Source organism: Diplodia corticola, assembly GCF_001883845.1.
Source record: "Diplodia corticola strain CBS 112549 chromosome Unknown scaffold37, whole genome shotgun sequence".
NCBI classification, from domain to species: domain Eukaryota; kingdom Fungi; phylum Ascomycota; class Dothideomycetes; order Botryosphaeriales; family Botryosphaeriaceae; genus Diplodia; species Diplodia corticola.
Genome location: NW_017971516.1, coordinates 325,301 through 345,179, shown reverse-complemented (window position 1 = coordinate 345,179; position 19,879 = coordinate 325,301). Strand labels below are relative to the sequence as shown.

At 57.8% G+C, this 19,879-nt stretch overlaps 6 protein-coding genes across 6 annotated transcripts; 3 read left to right on the top strand and 3 right to left on the bottom strand.

Annotated features, from left to right (window-relative positions):
• Positions 1-482: 482 nt before the first annotated feature.
• BKCO1_37000105 (uncharacterized protein) lies at positions 483-2,432 on the bottom strand (the record flags this gene model as incomplete). The annotated part of the gene is made up of 1 exon (XM_020274981.1): positions 483-2,432. One exon carries the CDS (start codon positions 2,430-2,432, stop codon positions 483-485), a length of 1,950 nt encoding a protein of 649 aa, XP_020128894.1.
• Positions 2,433-4,229: 1,797 nt separating this feature from the next.
• Positions 4,230-5,363, bottom strand: BKCO1_37000104 (diaminopropionate ammonia-lyase; the record flags this gene model as incomplete). Its single annotated transcript, XM_020274980.1, has 1 exon — positions 4,230-5,363. The coding sequence occupies one exon, from the start codon at positions 5,361-5,363 to the stop codon at positions 4,230-4,232; it is 1,134 nt and encodes a 377-aa protein (XP_020128895.1).
• A 1,135-nt stretch (positions 5,364-6,498) lies between these two features.
• BKCO1_37000103 (low temperature essential 1) lies at positions 6,499-11,939 on the top strand (the record flags this gene model as incomplete). Its single annotated transcript, XM_020274979.1, has 2 exons — positions 6,499-6,800; positions 6,911-11,939. 2 exons carry the CDS (start codon positions 6,499-6,501, stop codon positions 11,937-11,939), a joined length of 5,331 nt encoding a protein of 1,776 aa, XP_020128888.1.
• A 1,313-nt stretch (positions 11,940-13,252) lies between these two features.
• On the bottom strand, positions 13,253-14,895 carry BKCO1_37000102 (flavin-binding monooxygenase-like family protein; the record flags this gene model as incomplete). The annotated part of the gene is made up of 3 exons (XM_020274978.1): positions 13,253-14,080; positions 14,138-14,587; positions 14,641-14,895. 3 exons carry the CDS (start codon positions 14,893-14,895, stop codon positions 13,253-13,255), a joined length of 1,533 nt encoding a protein of 510 aa, XP_020128889.1.
• Positions 14,896-15,257: 362 nt separating this feature from the next.
• BKCO1_37000101 (cop9 signalosome complex subunit 12) lies at positions 15,258-17,395 on the top strand (the record flags this gene model as incomplete). Its single annotated transcript, XM_020274977.1, has 2 exons — positions 15,258-16,006; positions 16,063-17,395. The coding sequence occupies 2 exons, from the start codon at positions 15,258-15,260 to the stop codon at positions 17,393-17,395; spliced, it is 2,082 nt and encodes a 693-aa protein (XP_020128890.1).
• Positions 17,396-18,110: 715 nt separating this feature from the next.
• On the top strand, positions 18,111-18,852 carry BKCO1_37000100 (protein bli-3; the record flags this gene model as incomplete). The annotated part of the gene is made up of 3 exons (XM_020274976.1): positions 18,111-18,305; positions 18,378-18,780; positions 18,833-18,852. The coding sequence occupies 3 exons, from the start codon at positions 18,111-18,113 to the stop codon at positions 18,850-18,852; spliced, it is 618 nt and encodes a 205-aa protein (XP_020128891.1).
• Positions 18,853-19,879: the final 1,027 nt, after the last annotated feature.

The following is a 19,879-nucleotide window of genomic DNA, read 5'->3' as shown; positions in this document are numbered from 1 at the left end:
GCGAGCGGGCGGCTAGGTAGGAAAAATGCGCGACCAATATCCTAAACCCCGCGCGTTCTTCTCCGCAGATTGCCCCGTCGGGAAGGCTCCCGACTTTCACTTGCCTGATGCGAGCAGCTGATCCTCCCTGCACGCACGTTGATAGGCCGCTACGGCGAGGGTGCCGACTCTGTTTACAACTTGACTGGACCGAAAGCCTGACCAATGGTTTTGTTCCATTGCTTTGCCGGGGTAGGTATGTACACCAGGAGCGAAGACTTTCAAGAATGAAGATATCTCATTCTTCTGCCTGCCAGCTGCATGAAGTACCCTTTAATGCAAGACCGCAGGTGTCTGGACCGCTAGACCAACAGCCCTATCCTGAAGCAATAAAAATCCAACCATGAATAACCTAACCATTCACGAAACAACCATAACGCCCCCGGTATGATGGAGCCACGCACTTGGAGTTGGCCGGCCTCTCATCAATCTGAACACCATGACTACTCCTCGCCGTGTTTGGCGAACCTGGCCATCCTCTTCTCCCTGACATGATCGAGCGATATGTCCACCGCCTCCATTGCTCTCGTTACTTCAGTCGCTGGGTCCATGATGGTGGATACGTCGTCGTCGTCGTCTTTCTCTTGTTCCTTCTCAACGACGCCTTCGAACGACCATGTCGCCGGGCGATCTGGTTCCGATTCTTCATCCTCGACAGTTGGCGGCGGAGGGTAAGCCCTGCGTTGAGCAGGTGTGTGTACCACATGCCTCCTGGATGCCGGGGTGGGATTCGAGTGAACCCGAGGACTGAAGTCGGCGTACGGCCCCTGAACTGCTCGATCTTCTTCGAAGTGGTTGGATTCCGAAACCAAAGGTGCAGTCCAGGCAGCCGTCTTCTTACCGCATCCAGCATCACAGTCAGAACCAACACCCCGTCCCTGGCGCCTATCCATCTGCCGACGAAGCCCCCAACCCTCAGCCACCCCTCCCCGCCCCGCCTCCCCCCTCACACCTCCTCGCCCCCCACCCTCAACAACAACCTCCTCCCGCTCCTCCCCACTCCCCCGCCCCATCCGCCTCCGCACCTCCTCCCGCCACGTCCCCAAACTCCTCCCCACCACCTCCCTCTGCACCTCCTCCTCCGCCCTCTTCCTTTCCCCCTCCGCCTCGGCCACCGACTCGCCCATCGCCCTCTCCAGCGCCGCGCGCTCCGCCTCCTCACACGCGCGCTCGCACTCATCCGCCGACTCCCGCATCGCCCTCTCCAGCGCCGCGCTCTCCGCCGCCTCCGCCGCCTCCGCGTACTCGCGGGCGCTGCGCTCGAGCGCCGAGCGCAGCTGTTTGGTTTCTTCTTCTTCTTCGTTTTCTTCAAAGGAGGAGGAGGAGGACTCGTTTTCTTCGTCGGCGCTATCACCGCCACCGCCGCGCAAGTGACACACGTTGTGTGGGGAGCGGTAACCTGAGAACTCGGAGGACGACGACGACGGCGGCGGCGGTGGCAACGGCGGCGATGGGGAGTAAGGGCGGAAGCTCGGCAGCGAGGGGTTCCGCGTCGCGCGCGCCGTGGGGTGCTGGCGGAAGCGGCGGCGAAGTGGTGGGTTGTGTCTGGGGGGCCGGGGCTCGCGCCCGAAGCGGCGGCCGGTCGTCGGGCGCTCTACGCGCACGAAGCCGTCGTCGTCCTCTTCGCCGCTCGGCTCCGTGCTGGGAGGTCCGTCGAAGTTGTCGGGGTGGCGGCGGTGGTGGTGGTGATGATGTTCTCGTTCGTCTTCTGCTATGGTGACGAGGGGACCGCCGCGGAATGGGGGAGGAGGAGGAGGTGGTGGCGGTGGGGGCATGCCGCTGTTCCATGCTTCTTCTTCTTCTTGTTGTTGGCGGTGAGCAGCAGCAGCAGCATAGCCGCTGGGGTACTCACCGAGCTGCTGCTGCTGCTGCCACTGCCGCTGCTCCAGAGAGCCGGGCAGTTGTTGCGCGATGGTGTCGATGAGCGGCCAGTCTATGCGCGCGCCGGGGACACCGGTCGGTATGGCAGGTCCAGAGTACGGGGTATCTTCGTGAGTGTGTTCGTCAGTGCCCAGGTACGGTGGGTTCACGGGCCCGGGCAGGATCGTTGGCGGGCGCGGCACGATTGGCGGTGGATAAACGGGAGTCGACGACAGCCCGGAGAGGAGGCGCTGATTGTGAAGGGTGGCGGGGTCAACTTCGTAGTCGTCTTCGACGTCGTTGTCGTGGGTGAGATTGTAGGGGGTGTTGTATGCGGCACGGTCGGCGTAGAAACAGGATTGGCAGGCGGCGCCGGGCATGTGTTGCTCGTAAAACATGTGGCGTGGCGGGCCGGGGGCGCAGACCCGGATGCCCCAGAGATGGGCAGCGTAGCACTGCTCAGTGCGCGTTCGGCGGGTGAGGTGCTCGGCCCGGCAGGCGTGGTCGACGACTGTCAGGATTGTGCGGCACATTGTGGTGGTTGGTTGTTGGAGAAATGGAGTGGTCAGTTGAAAGGTTTGGAGAGGCCCAAATCAGTTGGCGAGGATGGGGGAAGTTTTTGTGCCTGGGCGCCGATGGAGAAGTGGATTGGTTATGGCGCAATAGAAGAGTGTACGCAGAGAAGAGGGGTTTTGGGTTGAGGCAAGAACTTGAAGTGATGGGGATAAGATGCTCGTGTCTGCATATCACAGTTTGGTTGACAGTCGTTACGCAGATTCAAAGCTTCAGCTCGACCATTGTTCTAAGCCGATGCGTTGGCGAGCAGTAGGTGCGACACATGCTCGAATGGTAGTCACGGCGCTCTCACACTCTGCGACTTCCTATTCTGGTCATGAACAAAACAACAACAGCAAGATTCAACGCCTACACGAAAGCATACTCTTTGAGGGCCTTCTATTCATTTTCTATTATACTAATTCAATGGTGCCCCAGCGTTGGCAATGAGACACTCGCAAACACCCCGACTTGGGTGAGTGGGACCGAGCCCTGCAGCCCGACCGGCAGAGAGTTGTCTGTAAGAGCCCATACTGAGCAATCAGTCTAGCTGATTAGATAGCAAGACACCTCTTCCCGGTTCAAGCTCTGAATGTGGCGAATGTTAACCATTTCTCAGCACAATGCGGAGGGCAATAGCCCAGTCACCCTGAAGAAGTTGCGCACCAAAGACATTGTCATAACTCTCGCGTTCACAATGATTGCCTAGGCGTTGACAGTAGGGATTACAGAATAAGTGAGAAGGCGCTAGTTAACAACAGGACGTTTCAGATGTTGGACAAATTTTCCATTGAGATTTTTGCAACCGCCGTCCAATGTCACAGCGTCCACGATAAAAAATATCCACCCATCTTTAAATTGTAGGGAATGGTGTAGGTCGATCGACTGGAAATGACTGCCAAATGCACTTGTGAATGAGCGGGTATTTCATGTTTCCCACATATTAAGTAACTGGGATGGAGCTATGGTGATTGAAAAAGCATAGATTAATGACGCAAGCATTGACGTAAACTTGAATTGAAACTGAGGTGAACAGACACAACTGATGACGGCCAAAAGAACGGTCATTGCAAAGAGACCACCGAACAGCTGAAACATGTACGCAGTGGCCCGAGCCATCACCGACAAGGTTCAGAAGTGCTGAAGCCACGTATTTCCGTCATCTTATATTGCGGAGTTTCCCATGATGCACGCAGGGATAAAGTTAGTAAGATCTCGGAACCTCTGATCCGAGTTCGCTCATAATAACTACTGGTTAGAGTTTTGCTGTTTGAATTCGTATCGCACCGCCCACAACAGTAGCAAGAGTGGAGTAGGGACGTTGTTTGGACTATTCTGTCTGTTGCCTTGGAAATGATAACTTGGGCCACGCGAGCCTAGCGCACAACCTTCGACATCAAAATTGAGCAACTGACATTATAGTAGAACAGTATCACGTCGAAAGCCACGAGAGCTTGGGGGAATGAGGTCGTCTGATGTGATGTAATAAAAGTAGGAGGCATTCCAAATACGGGCAATCGCGACCTTGATATGGGCATGAAGCGTACGATAGCGTCTGGACCAAATCAACGTCTGGGCGATGGTTTCACCTTCCCCAATCTTGATGCAATATCACGCGAACCGAGTCCGTGTTGTGGCGGTACGTACGAAAAGGGGAAAAAAAGGCAAAGGCTTGCCGGAGAAGAAGAAATCTGGACCAACTAAATGGCTTTGCGTTTGGCGGCGAGACGCCGTTGAGCAATCTACTCAACGCAACCAACAGGACCCTGGGGGCTTCATTCGCCTGGGACATCATACGGCCTTGCGCCTTCGGTGCAAAAAAGCACAAGCACAGACCCGGAGCCCAGGCCAAGTGTGCTCTTGATGGTGGAGTCACCGCTCAGCTTACGCAGGGTCGCCAGGGGAGCGGCGCCGCAAGGCCCACCGGCGACTCCACCCGCGCGTAGAGTTTGAACTGCCTCATGGGCTTCCAAATCCGTCACCATCACACTTGCATCAACCCCGTTACGGAGGACCGGCCACGCCAATGATGAGACAGTTCCGCAGTTCATGCCACACATGATCGTGTCTGCCGTCTGGATGGGTACGATCTTGCCGGCTTTGAGACTGGTCTGCAGACACGCGGCTGTGGTGGGTTCGGTTGCTACAACAGTAGCGGAGGGCGTCTTGCTTTTGTAGTGCAGGGTAACCGCCTGCGCCCAGGAGCCTACGCCAACTGAGGCTATCGCGCACGTCGCATGACGGCCTGTAAGCTCAACGACTTGGCGGTCAGTTTCTCGGAGCATTGTATAATAGCCTTCGATTACCCAAGTTGGAATTGTCTCGTAGCCGGGCCATGAGGTGTCCATGACTAGGAGACCGTTGCTCTTCTCCGCTTCTTCCTGCGCGGCCCTGATCGACGCGTCGTAGTCGCCCTGCACCGCAGACACCTCGGCACCTTCGCTTCTGATGTTGTCGCGTGTGGCCTGATCCATGTTCTGAGGGACAAAGATGCGTGCCGGCACGCCGAGGTACCTTGCCATGCGTGCAACTGCCCTGCCCCAATTGCCGTCTGTGCAGGTGACGAAGCGAACGCCGTTGGCCCGGACGGCATCTCCAAGCTCTTCGAGTGGCACGCTGGATGGCAGCTTTGTGCGCGCAGCAGCGGCCCGATACACGGCCCAGGCGGCACCCAGAATCTTAAAGGCGGGCAGGCCGAACCGGTGCGACTCGTCCTTGATCAACACGTGGGCCAGTCCGAGCTCTCTGGCGACGTGTGGCAGAGACACAAGCGGCGTTTCACGGTACTCGGGCAGACGGCGATGGAACGATTCGACCTCGACGGGGTCAGCTGCAACGGGTGAGGTCCAGCTGCTCGCGGAGGGGTTCAGGTAGAGCCAATCGGCAGCAGGGGGGTTGTGCAGGGACATGGCTGGTATTCGTGCCCGAGGAAGTCTCGATGCGGGATCTGACAACGGCGGCCGGCGCGCGGACTCGCTGCTCGACGGCGCTGAGGGGCGGGAAGAGCTGCAGCTGCGCGTTTGGGGCGAGACGATCTGCAGTCCCCCCTTCTCGATGCCCAAACGCCTGGCCCAGCTCCCCCGCGAACGGCCCTTTGGCTAGCGGTGCACCGGTGGTGGGTGTGGGTTGGTCGCAGCGGCAGGAAGCGTGAGGCAGTGTGGCAGCGATGGGAGCAGATCTCGGGCAGCAGTGCTGCAGCCGGGGATCTCAGCGGGCTGGGTCCGGCAGAGCAGCGGTGGGTGATGGTTCGCGCTAGGGGCGATCACGGTGGCGCAAGGAAGAAAGACTTTGGAGGTGACGGGCGGCGGGCTTCTCGAAGGCTGCGGAAAGCCTATCGGCGCCGTCGCCTCCACACGTCGGTCCCAGGCGCGGCCGGCGATGGGCCCGGAAGCAGCAACTGGGCCGCGTCGCACCCATCGAGCCACGTGCGGCAGCGCGCGACGCGGCTGCTAGCCGTGTGGTGGCCTGGAGGGCTGGTGCGCTGGGGCGCTGGTGCGCAGGCTGGCGCTGCAGTCGTTGCTGGAGGGCGATATCAGGGCAGCCAGGCGAGTGCTCGCCGCAGGGAGGGCGCACGGACGCGGTGCATGATGCGTCGACGGCGTCTGTAGCTGCTAGTCCGTTCGTGCAGCCGTGCAGCCGTGCAGCTCTTGCAGCCGGCTCGATTGGGCGGCGGCGGGCTGGCCGGGGTTGCGGACAGGCTTCCACGCTTGCTTTCTCTCACGCACGCACGGCGAGCAGCCCTCCAGCTCCCGCCAGCGCTGCAGGCTCAACGTCCGCGCATGAACGTCGGCCAGATCTGCCGCGCCGTGCTGCCAGCGTAATTGCTCAATTACCGACTGGGCCAGGGCACGGTTCGTATATCTCATCTCGCGCTGGGCAAGCCACCGAACCACGCTCAACCTGGTCCAGACTTCCTTGACGTCGTCGGCCGTGCTTCTCTCTTCGCCCTCCCTCCTCGCCTCTCAGACAACCTTCCGGCGACATGCACGCCCGCTCAGCTCGTCGATAGCTGTCTCCGCCCCTCCTCGACGTGCTCCAGCATGCATGACGATGGCAACGTCCGCGCCAGCGCAGGACGCCGGCCCGCGGTGGCCGGGCCAACCAGCAGCAGCCCATATCCCAGCAGCGCAGAGGCCTCATAGCGCGAAACAGCGGCCGGCGGACTTCCGAAGGAACAGGCAGAACTCGCTGCAGCGCGCAAAGAACAGCACCGAGCAGCTGCGCGCCCGCACCCGTGGCGGCAGCAACAGCAGCACTGTGAGGACCGACGACGGCGCCCAGAGCCGCTCTGGCGGCGGCCGCTTCGCTGTGGGAAACGTCGGCAGCAACGGCCTCATCTACCTACGGTAACGACACACCCACCCTGGCGCCCGAGCAAGCGCCTCCGAATAATTTCTCTGCGCGAGTGAGGCGCCGCGCCGCGACGACTGCCAGCTAACCAATGTCCTCGCTTTAGGCCCGTCGCTCGCACAGGCACGCCGCGGACACGCCCACCGCCCGCGCCCTTCGTCTTCCCGCCCATCACTCCTCCCGACAGCCTTGCGCCCGATGCCCGCGTTCCTCGACGACCCAGCAATGGCTGGCACGACAGCGCTCCCTCTGGATCGCGCACTCCCACTCCAGCACGCACGCCCGCTCGCAGTCCCACCCCGGCGGTGAAGGCCAACGGCGTCACCAAGTCCACGTCGAAGGCCCGCCGCCCCTCGCACCACGCTCGCTCGCATTCCTTCTCCACCATCAATGACCACGCTCGCTCGCAGAGCATCGACTCGAACACGTTCAAGGTCGTCATTGACCGCCCCAAGACGTCGCGACCGCGGACCGCAGACACGTCGTCGTTCCCGGTTTTGGACGTTCCAATTCCCCACTACCGCCTAGGCAATCCCCGATTCAGCACCCAAGGCACCGCCATCCTGCGCAGCTCCGCCTACACTCGCACCTCCGCCACCGACGACTTTCGCTCTTCGCTCTTCTCCAACAAGCTCACCCCGACCCTCGGCACCCTGTTCCCCGCTCCAGGCCCGATGCTGAACCGGAACTCGCAGCGGTACTCCGACATCTCGTCGAGAACACGCTTCTACGACCGACCCATCACGTACATCGAGCCCTCGACCCAGGGCTCCTCGAGTCCCTTGACGCCCATCGTTCCGACGGTACCCATTTCTCCCAAGATTTACGATTCCTTCACGAAGAATGCCGATGAGCCCGCCGTCGTTCGATATGCTATAACCGGCGAAATAACCGCAGCGACCCCGGCTCGACTGATAGCTCATATCACATCCCCCAGCTTCCTGGACTATGAACTTCTGTCTGATTTCTTTCTAACCTTCCGATCTTACCTGACCACCGGCGATCTGGTAGCCTACTTGATAGCTCGCCTTCGATGGGCTGTAGAGCGCTCCGATGATTTTGGACGAATAGTCCGAGTACGCACCTTCGTTGCCCTCCGTCACTGGATTCTCAATTATTTTACCGAGGACTTCCTACCTTTCTTGAATCTCCGGGAACACTTCTGCAAGCTTGTCAACGACCTGTACCATGACCTGCAGATGCGCGAGGATGGAGGAGGTGGAGACTTGAAAATCATCGGGGAACTGAAAAAGTGCTGGAGGAGGACCTGTGCGCTCTTCTGGGACGATATAGAGGCAATCGGCAGGGATACACCGGATGAGGATATCCGTCCAGGCGGCCAGGCTGAACCGGAACCACCCGTGGAACCAGCGAGGCTGTCCGACCTTGCACCAGCAGCACCGGCCCCGGTCGAGACCCATTCCCCAGAACCAACGACTCCGCCAAGGAAGGTAAACCGATACGCTCAGCCTCCCCATGTGCACTCAATCTCTCCGCCCGGAAGGCCTTCGGAACGGACAAAGAGTTCTCGTCACGTCCCTCAGAGCTCAATGACAGCATCACCGGGGGGGATTCATGACAACAGTACCATACCACTCTCCCCCGCTAGCGAGTTTAGCATGCATGTCATGTCTTGCTCGATTCCACTGAAGTCTCTTTATCGCAACGAGAATGCGACAGAAATGCCTCTGTACCCTCACCCTGTACCTGTAGGCTCAGCCACCACCCCTTCCCTTCCGACCTCACAACGTCGACGGCCCATGCTTCATTGCCACAAGCGCAGTGGAAGTTTCTCGGATGCTCTAAGGGATCATCGAGCGCATTCGTCCATGTCGAGAGGACGTCCAGAATCGCAAGATTCAGCTACGAAACAGCTCACCCTTGAGCAGTTCCCTGGGAGCATCATCAGGGGTGCATTGTTCCAGCCAGACTCCCCATACATCAATTTGCGATCGACAGGTGAAATACGACCGATGAAGTCACACTTTGATCTTGTTCTCAACATATCCGGCACACCTCCCGCGACATCGAAATCGAACGTGGCGAATCCGGGAATGAAAAAAATACTCGGCAGCGTGCGGCGAGCGCTGAGTAGCAGGCAAGGTGGTGGATCGCAAGGCCAAAATCCGAGCGAGGCATCAAATCAGACCACGCAAAGAGACTCGCTGAGTACGACAACATTTACGCAAACAACCCACGGAGGCGTTCAGAAGAGGCGACAGATTCGGGCCAGACAGCAGACTCGTGTGGATCTACTTTCCCAGCGTGTTGCTGAGAGCTTCAACAAAGCCCTTGAGCTCGAGCTAGAGAAGGAAAGAAAAAACCGGGAAAGTGGAGTGTCCCCTCTTCATCGAAGCCCGGTGCGTCCCGTGAGCGCGTCCACCAGAGCGGATATGCATCCTGTGAGCGATGGCTCACGAGAGGCTCGTCCTGGCGTCGAGCGAGGTCTCAGCAAGGTTACCATGCGCAGCGGCTCAATCCTCATATTTGACGATACCGGGGCTCCTCCTCCTCCTCTTCCTCTGGTCATGTCTGGCGCCCTCCCTGCCGACGGTAGTGCAGTGTCTGAGCGATCTGTGGCGGCAGCTACCGACACTTCACGTCTTGATGATGCCGTCAGTCAGAGCGGCAACAAGCTCGGAAAGGACAGTTTGGAGGCTGATTCCCGGCGCGGTGAGCCGGTCGTCTCTCTTCCCCCGGTCACTATGCATCCCGACGTCATAATTCAGTCAGCGACCCCAACTGCGAATGCAGTCTCATTCTATCACGATGAAGACGAGTCTTATGAGACGGAAGCGGTACCCAGTCTGCGCCCGTCCTTACTCAGACACTCGAGGTCGATGTATACAGGCCACACACTTTCGGGATCACATTCTTTACGGAAATTTGCATCGTTTCAAAGTGGAATGACCAGACACAGGCCCGGGTACAGCATCGACTCCGACGCCATGACCAGATCGTCTGATAATGATCCATTTCATTTGGATCTTGCACCAGCCCCTGCCCCCGCACGCATGCTTCGTAGACGCCCTGGTGGAGATCTCCGTGGAGCTGCGAACTTGAACGAGCTGGGCCCCAACGATCGTCCTCGATCAACTGGTTCAGTTTCCAATTTCGCCCACTCGGTGACGAACTCTGTGGCATATCCTCCTCTTACAGCTGGCTGGAATGAACTTTGGAGCAATGCACCGGATCCTAATGAAAGCGCTGAAGAATATGAGCGGCGGCCTACCAGCAGGAAGTCTTTGTCACTCATTGGTACAGATTCTACACAGCCAGTGCTTAGGGCCTCTTTTGAGAGAGAAGTCGCACGCCTGGCTGCATTGCCTGATGACGATGACGATGACGGAGGCATTGAGGCTGCCTTGCTAAAGCTTGAGGGCCGGTATGAAAAGAAGAGCCCAGATCCATCGCCGCAGGCTGCGGAGTTTTATATTCCCCAAGGAGCTCCGGGTCGGTCCATGAAACGAGAGGACTCCCACGGGGGACAAGAGGATGCCTCGAGAGGTGTGGGACGCAAGACTCAGTCTACTGGATTACATCGGGAGCAAACGGTATCTGGCGCGTTCGTGGTGTCGCCGTCGTCTGAGCAGCACACATCTCCGACATTCATGCCAGACAGTTCCGTCCCGCAGTCCGAGTACTCGTATTCCGGTGTCCCCCTCCTCGATCGTGGACACAGTGACGTTGCTGCCGCTACGCGCCGAAAAATCAACGAACAGTCCATGGATTCTGCTCGCCCTGCCGCCTTATCGCCACAGGCGTGGCGCGCTGCCCAACTGGATCAACAAAATCCCTCGGCTGGCTCTTCAATAGAGCATATCGAGGAGACAGAAAGCATGCGCAGGATTCCACGTGGTTCAACGTTCCCCAGATCGCCGAAGTCCTCCAAGTCTCCAAACTCGGTGAAAACGCATCAGTCTTTCCTTCTGGACCCTGAAGAGGAATTTGATGACATCTCGTCGGACATCTCGACCAGCGTTCCAAACGACTCTAGGCGCGAGAGCCATGGAGTGAGGAGTTTCTTTGACGATCAGCCTGCGGACCTTGAGTTTGGAGATGAACTAGTCCCTCGTCCACTGCGCCATCCTCCTACGCCACCAACAAGTGACAACGTGCTGGATAGGACGATTCCGAACAACATGGACTCGACGGTTTTCCACAAGGGCCTCCCAACCCCGGGTCTGACGCCTCCTCTGCATGGCCTTCAGACAGTTCCGCTTTCTCAAAACGGTTTCCATCAAGTGCAAGACTTCCAGGCGAACCACCACAGCAAGAAATCAGATTCGCAGATTGATCCGAGCAAGCTAGAGTTGAACGATCGGCCTAGAAAGCAGTCAATTCCGGAGCGGGAGCGACACATCCCCTTCGTTCTGGCTTATGACTCTGAGACTCTTGCTGAGCAGTTGACCATTGTCGAGAAGGATGCGCTCGATGAGATCGATTGGAAGGAGTTGATCGAGCTGCGCTGGAAGCAATCTTCGCCTCAGATCCGTGACTGGGTGGAGTATTTGCGCACGCAAGAACCTCGCGGTGTTGACGTCGTCATTGCTCGCTTCAACATCATGGTCAAATGGGCGGTGTCCGAGATCGTACTCACGGAAGATCTGGAAGAGCGTGTACGATGCATTATCAAATACGTCCACATTGCCGACCACGCTCGTCGTCTGCGCAACTACGCCACGATGTACCAGCTCACAGTCGCACTTCTATCGGCTGACTGCGCACGTCTGACCAAAACCTGGGAACTTGTTCCGGCCGCAGAGCGTTCCACTCTTCGCGAGTTGGAGGGCTTGGTGCAGCCGGTGAAGAACTTTCACAACCTCCGCCTTGAGATGGAAACGATCAACCTCGATGATGGATGCATTCCGTTCATTGGAATCTACACGCGCGACTTGATCTATAACGCACAGAAGCCGGCGACTGTGGCCGCCGGAGAGAACGACAGCCGTGAGCCGCTTATCAACTTTGAGCGTCACCAGACTTCGGCTACGATTGTGAAGAACCTGTTACGACTGCTGGAGGCGAGCACCCATTACGATCTCAAGCCTCATTCGGACATTATCCCCAAGTGCGTCTGGATGGCCGCTCTGACGGATGAGGAGATTTCGACGCGGAGTCGCATGTTGGAGTGAACAACTCCGTTTCCATGTCCTACAGGTTGACCGAGAATTTCTCTTTTTTTCTCGTCTTATCTAACACCACATACGCCTCCATGCGTTGAGACATTTCCTAATCTGTCAACAACATACAGACCCAAAGTCTGTGGAGTTTTGGAAGGTGGAGGACAAACTTTCTCGTGTCCATCCACAATTACCGTTACGATTTGACGACCATATACCTCTTGGGGGACTTGCATTTAACCAACGGAGAGAGCGCATTTTGTGCATACGGATTTACATATTATTTCTTTCTCTCTCTCTCTCACTGTCTCTCCTTCCATACCGATCGGAAACGAGTCAACCCGCTCGTCCTGTCGTGCATGGCCGATAGACCGACCGATGCCACACACACCTCTCGCAGCATTCTCTATATCTCAATCTCGACATATATCTTCTCTTCATCATCATCGTAACATTCGCTGTATATACGATTGTAAATTCTTTTTTCTTTTCTGAAAGAGATTGGATTGTGTACATGTTGGGAAGGAAATTCAGGAACGAGTCAAAGGGAGTGGTAGATTTTTGGTGCGATGAATCGTGTGTTTTGGATGAAAGGGACACACACACCTAGGAGTTAGGTGGCTGTTTTGATGTTTTCCAGCTCTCTCTCTCCGTCTATCTCTTCGTGTGCGCTTTTAGGCGCGCATACACACACATGCACATGCACATACGCATACACGCCATTTGTTTAGCAGTAGGAAATGTGCGACGGATAAGGGATGGTTTGGGATGAAGGGGGAATGTGGGTCTGAGTTGGGTTTTTCTGTACACAGTCTCTCTCCCGTTTGGCTTTGTTTTGGTTTTTTTGCTGTTGGGTTGTTCGTCAAGGTATTGCAGCTATCTTCATGGATGGATGGGCATTGGAGCGGCGATTGTGTAATGCGTTCTACATATTTTTGGGATTTTGCAAGCAAGCGTGGTTGGGTGGTTACCTGGGTTGGTGGGACTCTTTGTTTTTTGGGATCCTGGGATTTGGGTATCTATCTTGCGAATTCAACTACGCATCTAGTTCGAACTGTTTCTGTTTGGCTCCTGAGTGATATCTTGAACATGGTAACGGACTGAGTGGACGACAGGAAGGTTGGTTTCCAAAAGGCAAGTCCCATTCATCTAAGGGTGTTGGCTTTGATATGTGTATGCTATCGGCTCGCTACCTGAGCGAGGATCATAAAGAGACAGGTATGTTTTCTTTTCATCCTTCAAATATTGCAGTGTCCATGTATTTTCCACTTCTGCATAACTGTTTTTTTTTTCAAGTCCGTTGGAAACTTTCGAATACCAGGTTGCTAATTCAAACTCGCCTTCATGCCCAACCCGTTCCTGACCTTGTCCTCCTGGCGCACGACGTGCAGCGGGACGGCCTTGCCGATGCCGAAGAGCACGAAGGCGGCCCATTTCCAGCGGAAGGGGTTGACGACGATGGTGAAGACGAACCAGTAGACGAGCTCGGAGTAGGTGAAGAAGTCGAAGGCGCCGGTGGGGGCGCGGGACTTGATCCAGCGGGTCATGTCGATCCAGCGCTTCATCCAGCGCTCCTGGGGGCGGGTGAGGGGGTCGACGAGGTACATGAGCAGGAAGCGCGTGTAGATGCCGATGTGGTAGTTGCCAACGGAGCCGATGGCGTTGACGTAGGTGCAGTTGTTGGCGCAGATGTCGACGTGGGCGGGAGGGAAGACCTGAAGGTACCAGTTCGGCGGGTCGTACGGCTCGTCGAAGCACTCGTCGGGCAGGAAGGAGAGGGACGGCCGCTGGAAGCCCGTCGCGAGGATGCAAATGTCGGCTTCGATGAGCTTTTCGCGGCCCGGTCCGCCCTTGGGCGTGCCTTGCGAGCGGTGGTTGAAGCGGATGCCGTTCTCTTCGAAGCCGACTATGTCGCCGCGGAGCCAGTCGGCCTTGCCGTCGCGGATGAGATCGAGGACTTCGTCGTTGACCATAGGGGTCTCCTCAAAGACACCCTTGCTGCCCTTGGGAGGGGACAGGTCTTTGAGGTCGCGGTAGAAGAGGAGACGGAGTAGGCTCTCGGGGATCCAGGAAAACATGGTTTCTTGACCGAAGATGTTAAAAGCCAGGAGGATGTCCACGATGGGGTTGCGAGGAATAATCCATTTCTCAGACTGTGTTCAGGTTAGCATCGAAGTACAGTCAAGTTTTGATCCCCAGTATTCACTTACCCTGGCAAGCACGTGTGTTATTTCGGCATTCTCGCCTGCGACAAACTCCAAAGCCTCGACGGCACTTGCTCCTCCGCCGATGACCAGGACCTTCTTGTCCTTGGCTTGCTTGCCGTCCAGATCGGAAGAGTGGTAGATTTCTCCCTTGAACTTCTCCTGGCCGGGGATGTGGGGCACCTTGGGGTCTCCGCAGGTTCCAACGGCGGCAATGACGCCGTCGAAGCGGCCATTTGACGTGTCGTTGATGACCCAGCGACCGTTATTGTCCTTGTAGACCTTGTCGACATGGGTGTTGAATTTGGTCCGCTTCTCCAGGCCGTACGTCTCCCAAAGCTCGGTGATCTGGCTGACAATCTGTTGACGGTCGGGATATCCGCCGCGCCACTTGACGGAGGGGTGAAAGCGGTACATAATGCTGTGGATCTGCAGGCCTGAGGTATTGTTTACTTTCTGGAAGCCGATTAGCTGGAGTTCAGGACGGTGGTAGGCATAGACGAGCTTACACTCCAGATTCCACCAAGACTCTTGCGGTCCCCGGCTTCAAAGATGGTACAGTCGAAGCCATGGCCAACGCAGTGGGATGCGGCGGAGACACCAGTCAGACCAGCACCAATGATGGCGATCTTAGGCCTGCTAAGTTCAGCGTTGGGCGGCGGGGGTGTCGGCGACAGAACTTTGTCAAGGACCCATTGCATAAGCTGGTAGATGAAGATGATGGGGTTGTGGATGAAGTACGAGAGAAGGCCCTGGAGATCCATTGCGGCGGGAGAGCTCTCGCTGAGCGGCTGAAGAAACTGCAATGGTAGCGGGGCCGTGACAAGCTTTTGAGGAGAAGCGCCGTGGCTTGACCTTGGGGGTTAATATGCCGACCCGGGTTGAATCCATGCTGAGCAACGTGCAGACCCGACGCGCTTGCGTCGCGGTGACGTAGCGATTAATGAGCGAGCCGGGCAACTGGAAGCGCGTCTTTTGCATGTGAAAGGGTGCGCTTCGGTTTGCTCCCACGGTCATCACAAGGGCAGCAAACAATGGCAACCGAGCAACAAAGACTGCCGTTCCGTCCGCATCGGCTTGCGGTCTCAGCGATTATGAAGTCGCCATTGCTCGAAAGCTCAACATCATGGCGAACGGTGGGCGCGGCGCGAGGGCCACCAGCGGGCGGCTGAAGATCGGCGGGCCGACGACAGAGCGCGGGCGCGTCAGACTCGCCGCAAACCGACCCTCGTCACCGCCCCAGTCTCCGCACCCCGGCACCACCAACCCTCAATTCGCGGCCTTCCTGCACGACGCCGGCGGAGACCCCGTCGAGGGATTCCTTGCCGTACTTGCTCAGAATCCCCATCTCACTCTCGACCGCGACGGGCTCCGTTCCGTCTTCAATAGCGTCTGGCAGGCCACCGCGCCGGACCATCCCTACGACTGGACCCTTCCTGCCCGCCTGCGCAACGACCTCTTCAAGAGCGTATTGTACCTGGAGACTGGCCAAGAACTTGACTCCGCCTCCATCAGCATGGCCATCACCCCTACCGTCGACCAATTCCTCGCCGAGATCGCCGCTATCCTGCAGGCCAAGGATGGCACGAAGCTGCAAGACTACCTGGTCTTCGAGCCAACCGGCGGCTCGTACCCACCCTTGTACACACAGATGATCATCGAGATCAGAGCGGCGTTTCCGAAGGGTACGGATGACGCGCTGGAGGAAAAGTGCCACCACGCACTTCCCGGCTTGCAGGAGCTCGACGACGGTTCTTCTTGGTCAGCGTTCGTTCGCTTCGTCGCCCAATACTTTGCCTTCTTGAGAGACCTCGACGTTGAGAACCTCTCAACAAAACAATTGGAAGCATACAACCTTCTGGCAGAATTAGCCGCGTGAGCCCGCATCGCCTCCGACAGGGGCCGGAGAATGGCTAACGGACATCTCCCAGAAAATGCAACAGCGCGTTAGCTCACCCATCCATGGGAATAGTCATTCTACCTACCGTCATAAATTGCGCTCGAATGCTGGCCGCGCTCGCAATCATCCTCGACAAGCGTCCGGATCTCATAGTCAATGTTCAACCACAAGGGGGTGACGATGGGGGAGAAAAGCAGACGCTGGGTGAAAAAGCCGTGGAGATTATAAGAAACGCCTTCGTCACCTGCTTGAACGATCGAACAGGGAACTTGTCTGGCGTCCGTGATGGCAGGCCCGATGGGAAGAGAGTGGGAATCTACAAGCTTGCCAACCTCTGTCTCAAGATTCTCTTCCAGGGCAGTAAATCTCGCAGCGCGGATACCATCTTCACCAACATCGACAACGCCTCCCCTCCTTTGGCCATATTCCCCTGGCCGGAGCGAGTAACCTATCTGTATTACCTGGGTCGCTTCCACTTTTCAAACAATCACTTTTACCGCGCTCAGCTGGCCCTCCAGTCTGCGTACGATCAGTGCAACCAGGAGCGCCTCAACCAGCGGCGCTTGATTCTCATTTATCTAGCTGCATCCAACATAATTCTTGGGCGCTTCCCCTCGCAACACCTATACCAGCAACCGGAAGCCGTTGGACTCCGGGAAAGGTTTGGACCAATATGCCGAGCAATCGTGAAGGGAGACCTTGCCAGATTCCGGACGCTGCTGGACGTCGAGAAGGGCGAGCACGTCGAATGGTTCCTTTTCCACCGCATCTTGTTCCAGCTGCGCAACCGTTGCGAAGTCCTGGTTTGGCGCTCTTTGGTGCGCCGGACGTTCCTCATCAATGGAGATCAGGGAGACCCAACGTCAAGGAAAGCACCCACGCTTGGTCTGCAGGATCTCGTTGTCTTGGCGCAGTTCCTGGAGAAAAAGGCGCTATCTCCAGAGGCAGCGACGTACCGTGGCCCGGCGCAAAGGCATCCCAATTGGGCGTTCTTTACGATGGAGCCGTCGAGGAGCCAACTCTACATGGATCCCGACTTCGAGGGCGCGGATGAGGTCGGGCCTGAGTTCGTGGCGCCGGATGTGGATGAGATCGAGAGCATCGTAGCCTCATTGATCGATCAAGGTCTGTTGGGAGGGTTCATCTCGCACAGGCAGCTGCGATTTGCGATTACTGGCGCAAAGCGAAAAGGTGCGTTGGCAGCGGGATTCCCCAAGCCATGGCATGTGATCAGGGCGAAGTTCAGCAACGAGGTTCCTGGTTGGAAGGCGGACGCACCGACAGCGCGGACGGGTGGGGCATTCAGTGCGGGGAGGGTCATCAATCTGAGCGGTGCGAGACCAGTGGGTGCGGCAGGGGCATAGCTGTTGGGCTTGAATCAAAGCAGCAATTGGAGGTTACAGATAGTTGGATGATACCCCGGATAGCACTTGACACATCAAAAGAAGGAATTTGGTCCGTCATCGAAGAACAACGTCATGCGGTGGCAGGGGAGTGATGATGCGGAATGCGCCCGCGGAGGCGAGCATCCCGGCTGCAGGTAAACACGATGAGCAGCTTCTGGACCCGCAGAACCCACCTGCCAAGCCGGGGTAGCGATCGAAGCGCAGCCGGGGCCCTGGCTGATCGTACGCAAGTCCCGCGATCCTATCAAATCGATGTCACAAGTGAGGGGCTTGCAGCGCCGCAATGGACTAAAGAAGGAAGGGGCCGTCGGATGTGGTGGGCATCCGCTGACGGCGAGTCTGGCGCATGTTCATGACGTCAGTATATCCGCACCACTACTAGGTAGGTATTCAAAGGCGGCGCCGCAGCTGTGTGAAAGCTACCCCTCCATCAAACCAATTCCTCGCCCTCACTGTAAGTCGTCCTGCTCCCTTCGCGACCATGTCTGGTGGCATGATGATGCGGCTCGACGCCATTGTCCTGCGGCAGGCGCGTTCGAGACTCTTTCCGAAACCGGCAATTTGTCAAGCAGCAGCACTCACGTCGCGTTACAGCAGCATTGCACCTCCCCGTACCTCAATCAAGCGAACACCTTACCTTCCAACACCTATCCAAAACATAATCACAGCCAACATGTCGACCTTCAGCAACGCCGACACCGGCAGCAAGACCGCCGACCCCTATGTCGCCAAGAATTTGCAGGAGCCTGACCTCAAGACCAAGGTCACGGATCTGCTTAATTTCGCCGACAAGCAGAAGTTCTGCATGATGACTACTGTCACACACAGCGGACTGCTGGCAAGCAGATGCATGGCCCTCGCCGGCAAGGTTGGTGGCAGTCCCATTCCAGCCTGCGTTCCCCTTGCGTCGAAATGATGTGCATGCTGACAGGGATCATAGGAGGCGAACGGTCTCGACCTTCTGTTCCACACAAACACTGAGTCGGGCAAGACGGACGACCTGAAAGACGATGCACACATCAATCTCTCGTTCCTGTCGTCGGCGGGCGAGTGGGCGTCGATCAGTGGCAATGCATCCATCGAGACGGACCGCGCAGTCGTCAAGAAGTACTACTCGGCCGGTCTGAAGGCGTGGCTCGGCGACCTCGGAGACGGCACCCACGACGGCGGCCCGGATGACCCGCGCATTGCTGTCATCCGAGTCAAGGCGGTGACGGCCCAGTACGCCATCTCCAGCAAGACGTCGGTCGGCCAGTTCGTGGAATTCGCCAAGGGCGTTGCCACGGGCGAGACGCCGGCAATCAACAAGCTGAGGAAGCTCGACGAGTCGGAGGTTCAGCAGTGTAAGTTAGGCCGTTGGCGTGATGAAGGAACGTTGTGGCTGACAAGGACCAGGGCGCACGAGTGGGCAGTAGAGGCGGAAAGGCCCGCAGGACGGAGACGATATGGCGATAGGGGGTGATATTGACAGGCGTGGAAGAACTATGGGCTTGTAATACTACTACCTTGGCATGGTCATGAGCAATGAACATTTCCTGCTTCGCATCGGCGACGATGACTGCGTTTGCTCGGTGCCCACGCGTAACTGACGGGCGGCTGGCCGGGGTCGTTTCGAAGTTTTATGACCTGGCCGAGGCGCAGAGGGCACGCGCTCTCAGCCCAGGCTCACGTGCTCATTCCATGCATCCACGGATCCTTCGTGCAGTTGTTGTGGTTGCCACGGCCCCGGGCGGGCACGCTGAAGGCATGGTAGCCGCAGCCACTCCCCTCATGCTAGCGAACAGAGTTGTTTCGGGTTGACTAGAAGTGCGGGCAAGGCTGAGCGGCGGGCGAGAGCGGTGCGAGCGCGCTCCTGCTCGCGGCCACAGCTCCGCTGGCCGGCTTCCGCGGCTCGAGCACAGCGCCCACGCCGATCTTTTTTGATTGCACCGGCCTGGTCGCGCATCATCGACCGCCACTCGCCGAGCAGGCTGCCGCTGCAATGACGCGGGACAGCCAATTGCGCAGGCCAGGCTGGCTCTGGCAGGCGGCTGCCCGGGTCCATTTATAGCGAAGCGACATCGTGCCGCGGCAGTGGTGGTACCTGGCGCGCCTATCGCAGCGGGCAGCGATGTGCAATCCCGCGAGTCCCATCCCCGAGCGGCGGGCTGGTCGCGACCAGGGCTGGCGGGTGCGCGCCAATCAGACGCTCGCCGTCCCTGGCGACCTCATTTCCAACCCCGGCGCCGCTTGGCCATAGCACCACCGCCTCCGCGCCCTGACCCCCATTACCACGCGTGCCGCCCATCTCACGCTGTGCGCCCTTCTTTCCTTCTTCTTCACCACCGTCGCCAAGCCTCGCGACCGTACGGTGCTTCCGCTCTCTTCGCCTCCGCGTGCGACCCGGCAGTCGACGTCCTTCTTTTATCGTCGGCAGGCCCTCACATTCACTCCCTCCGCACC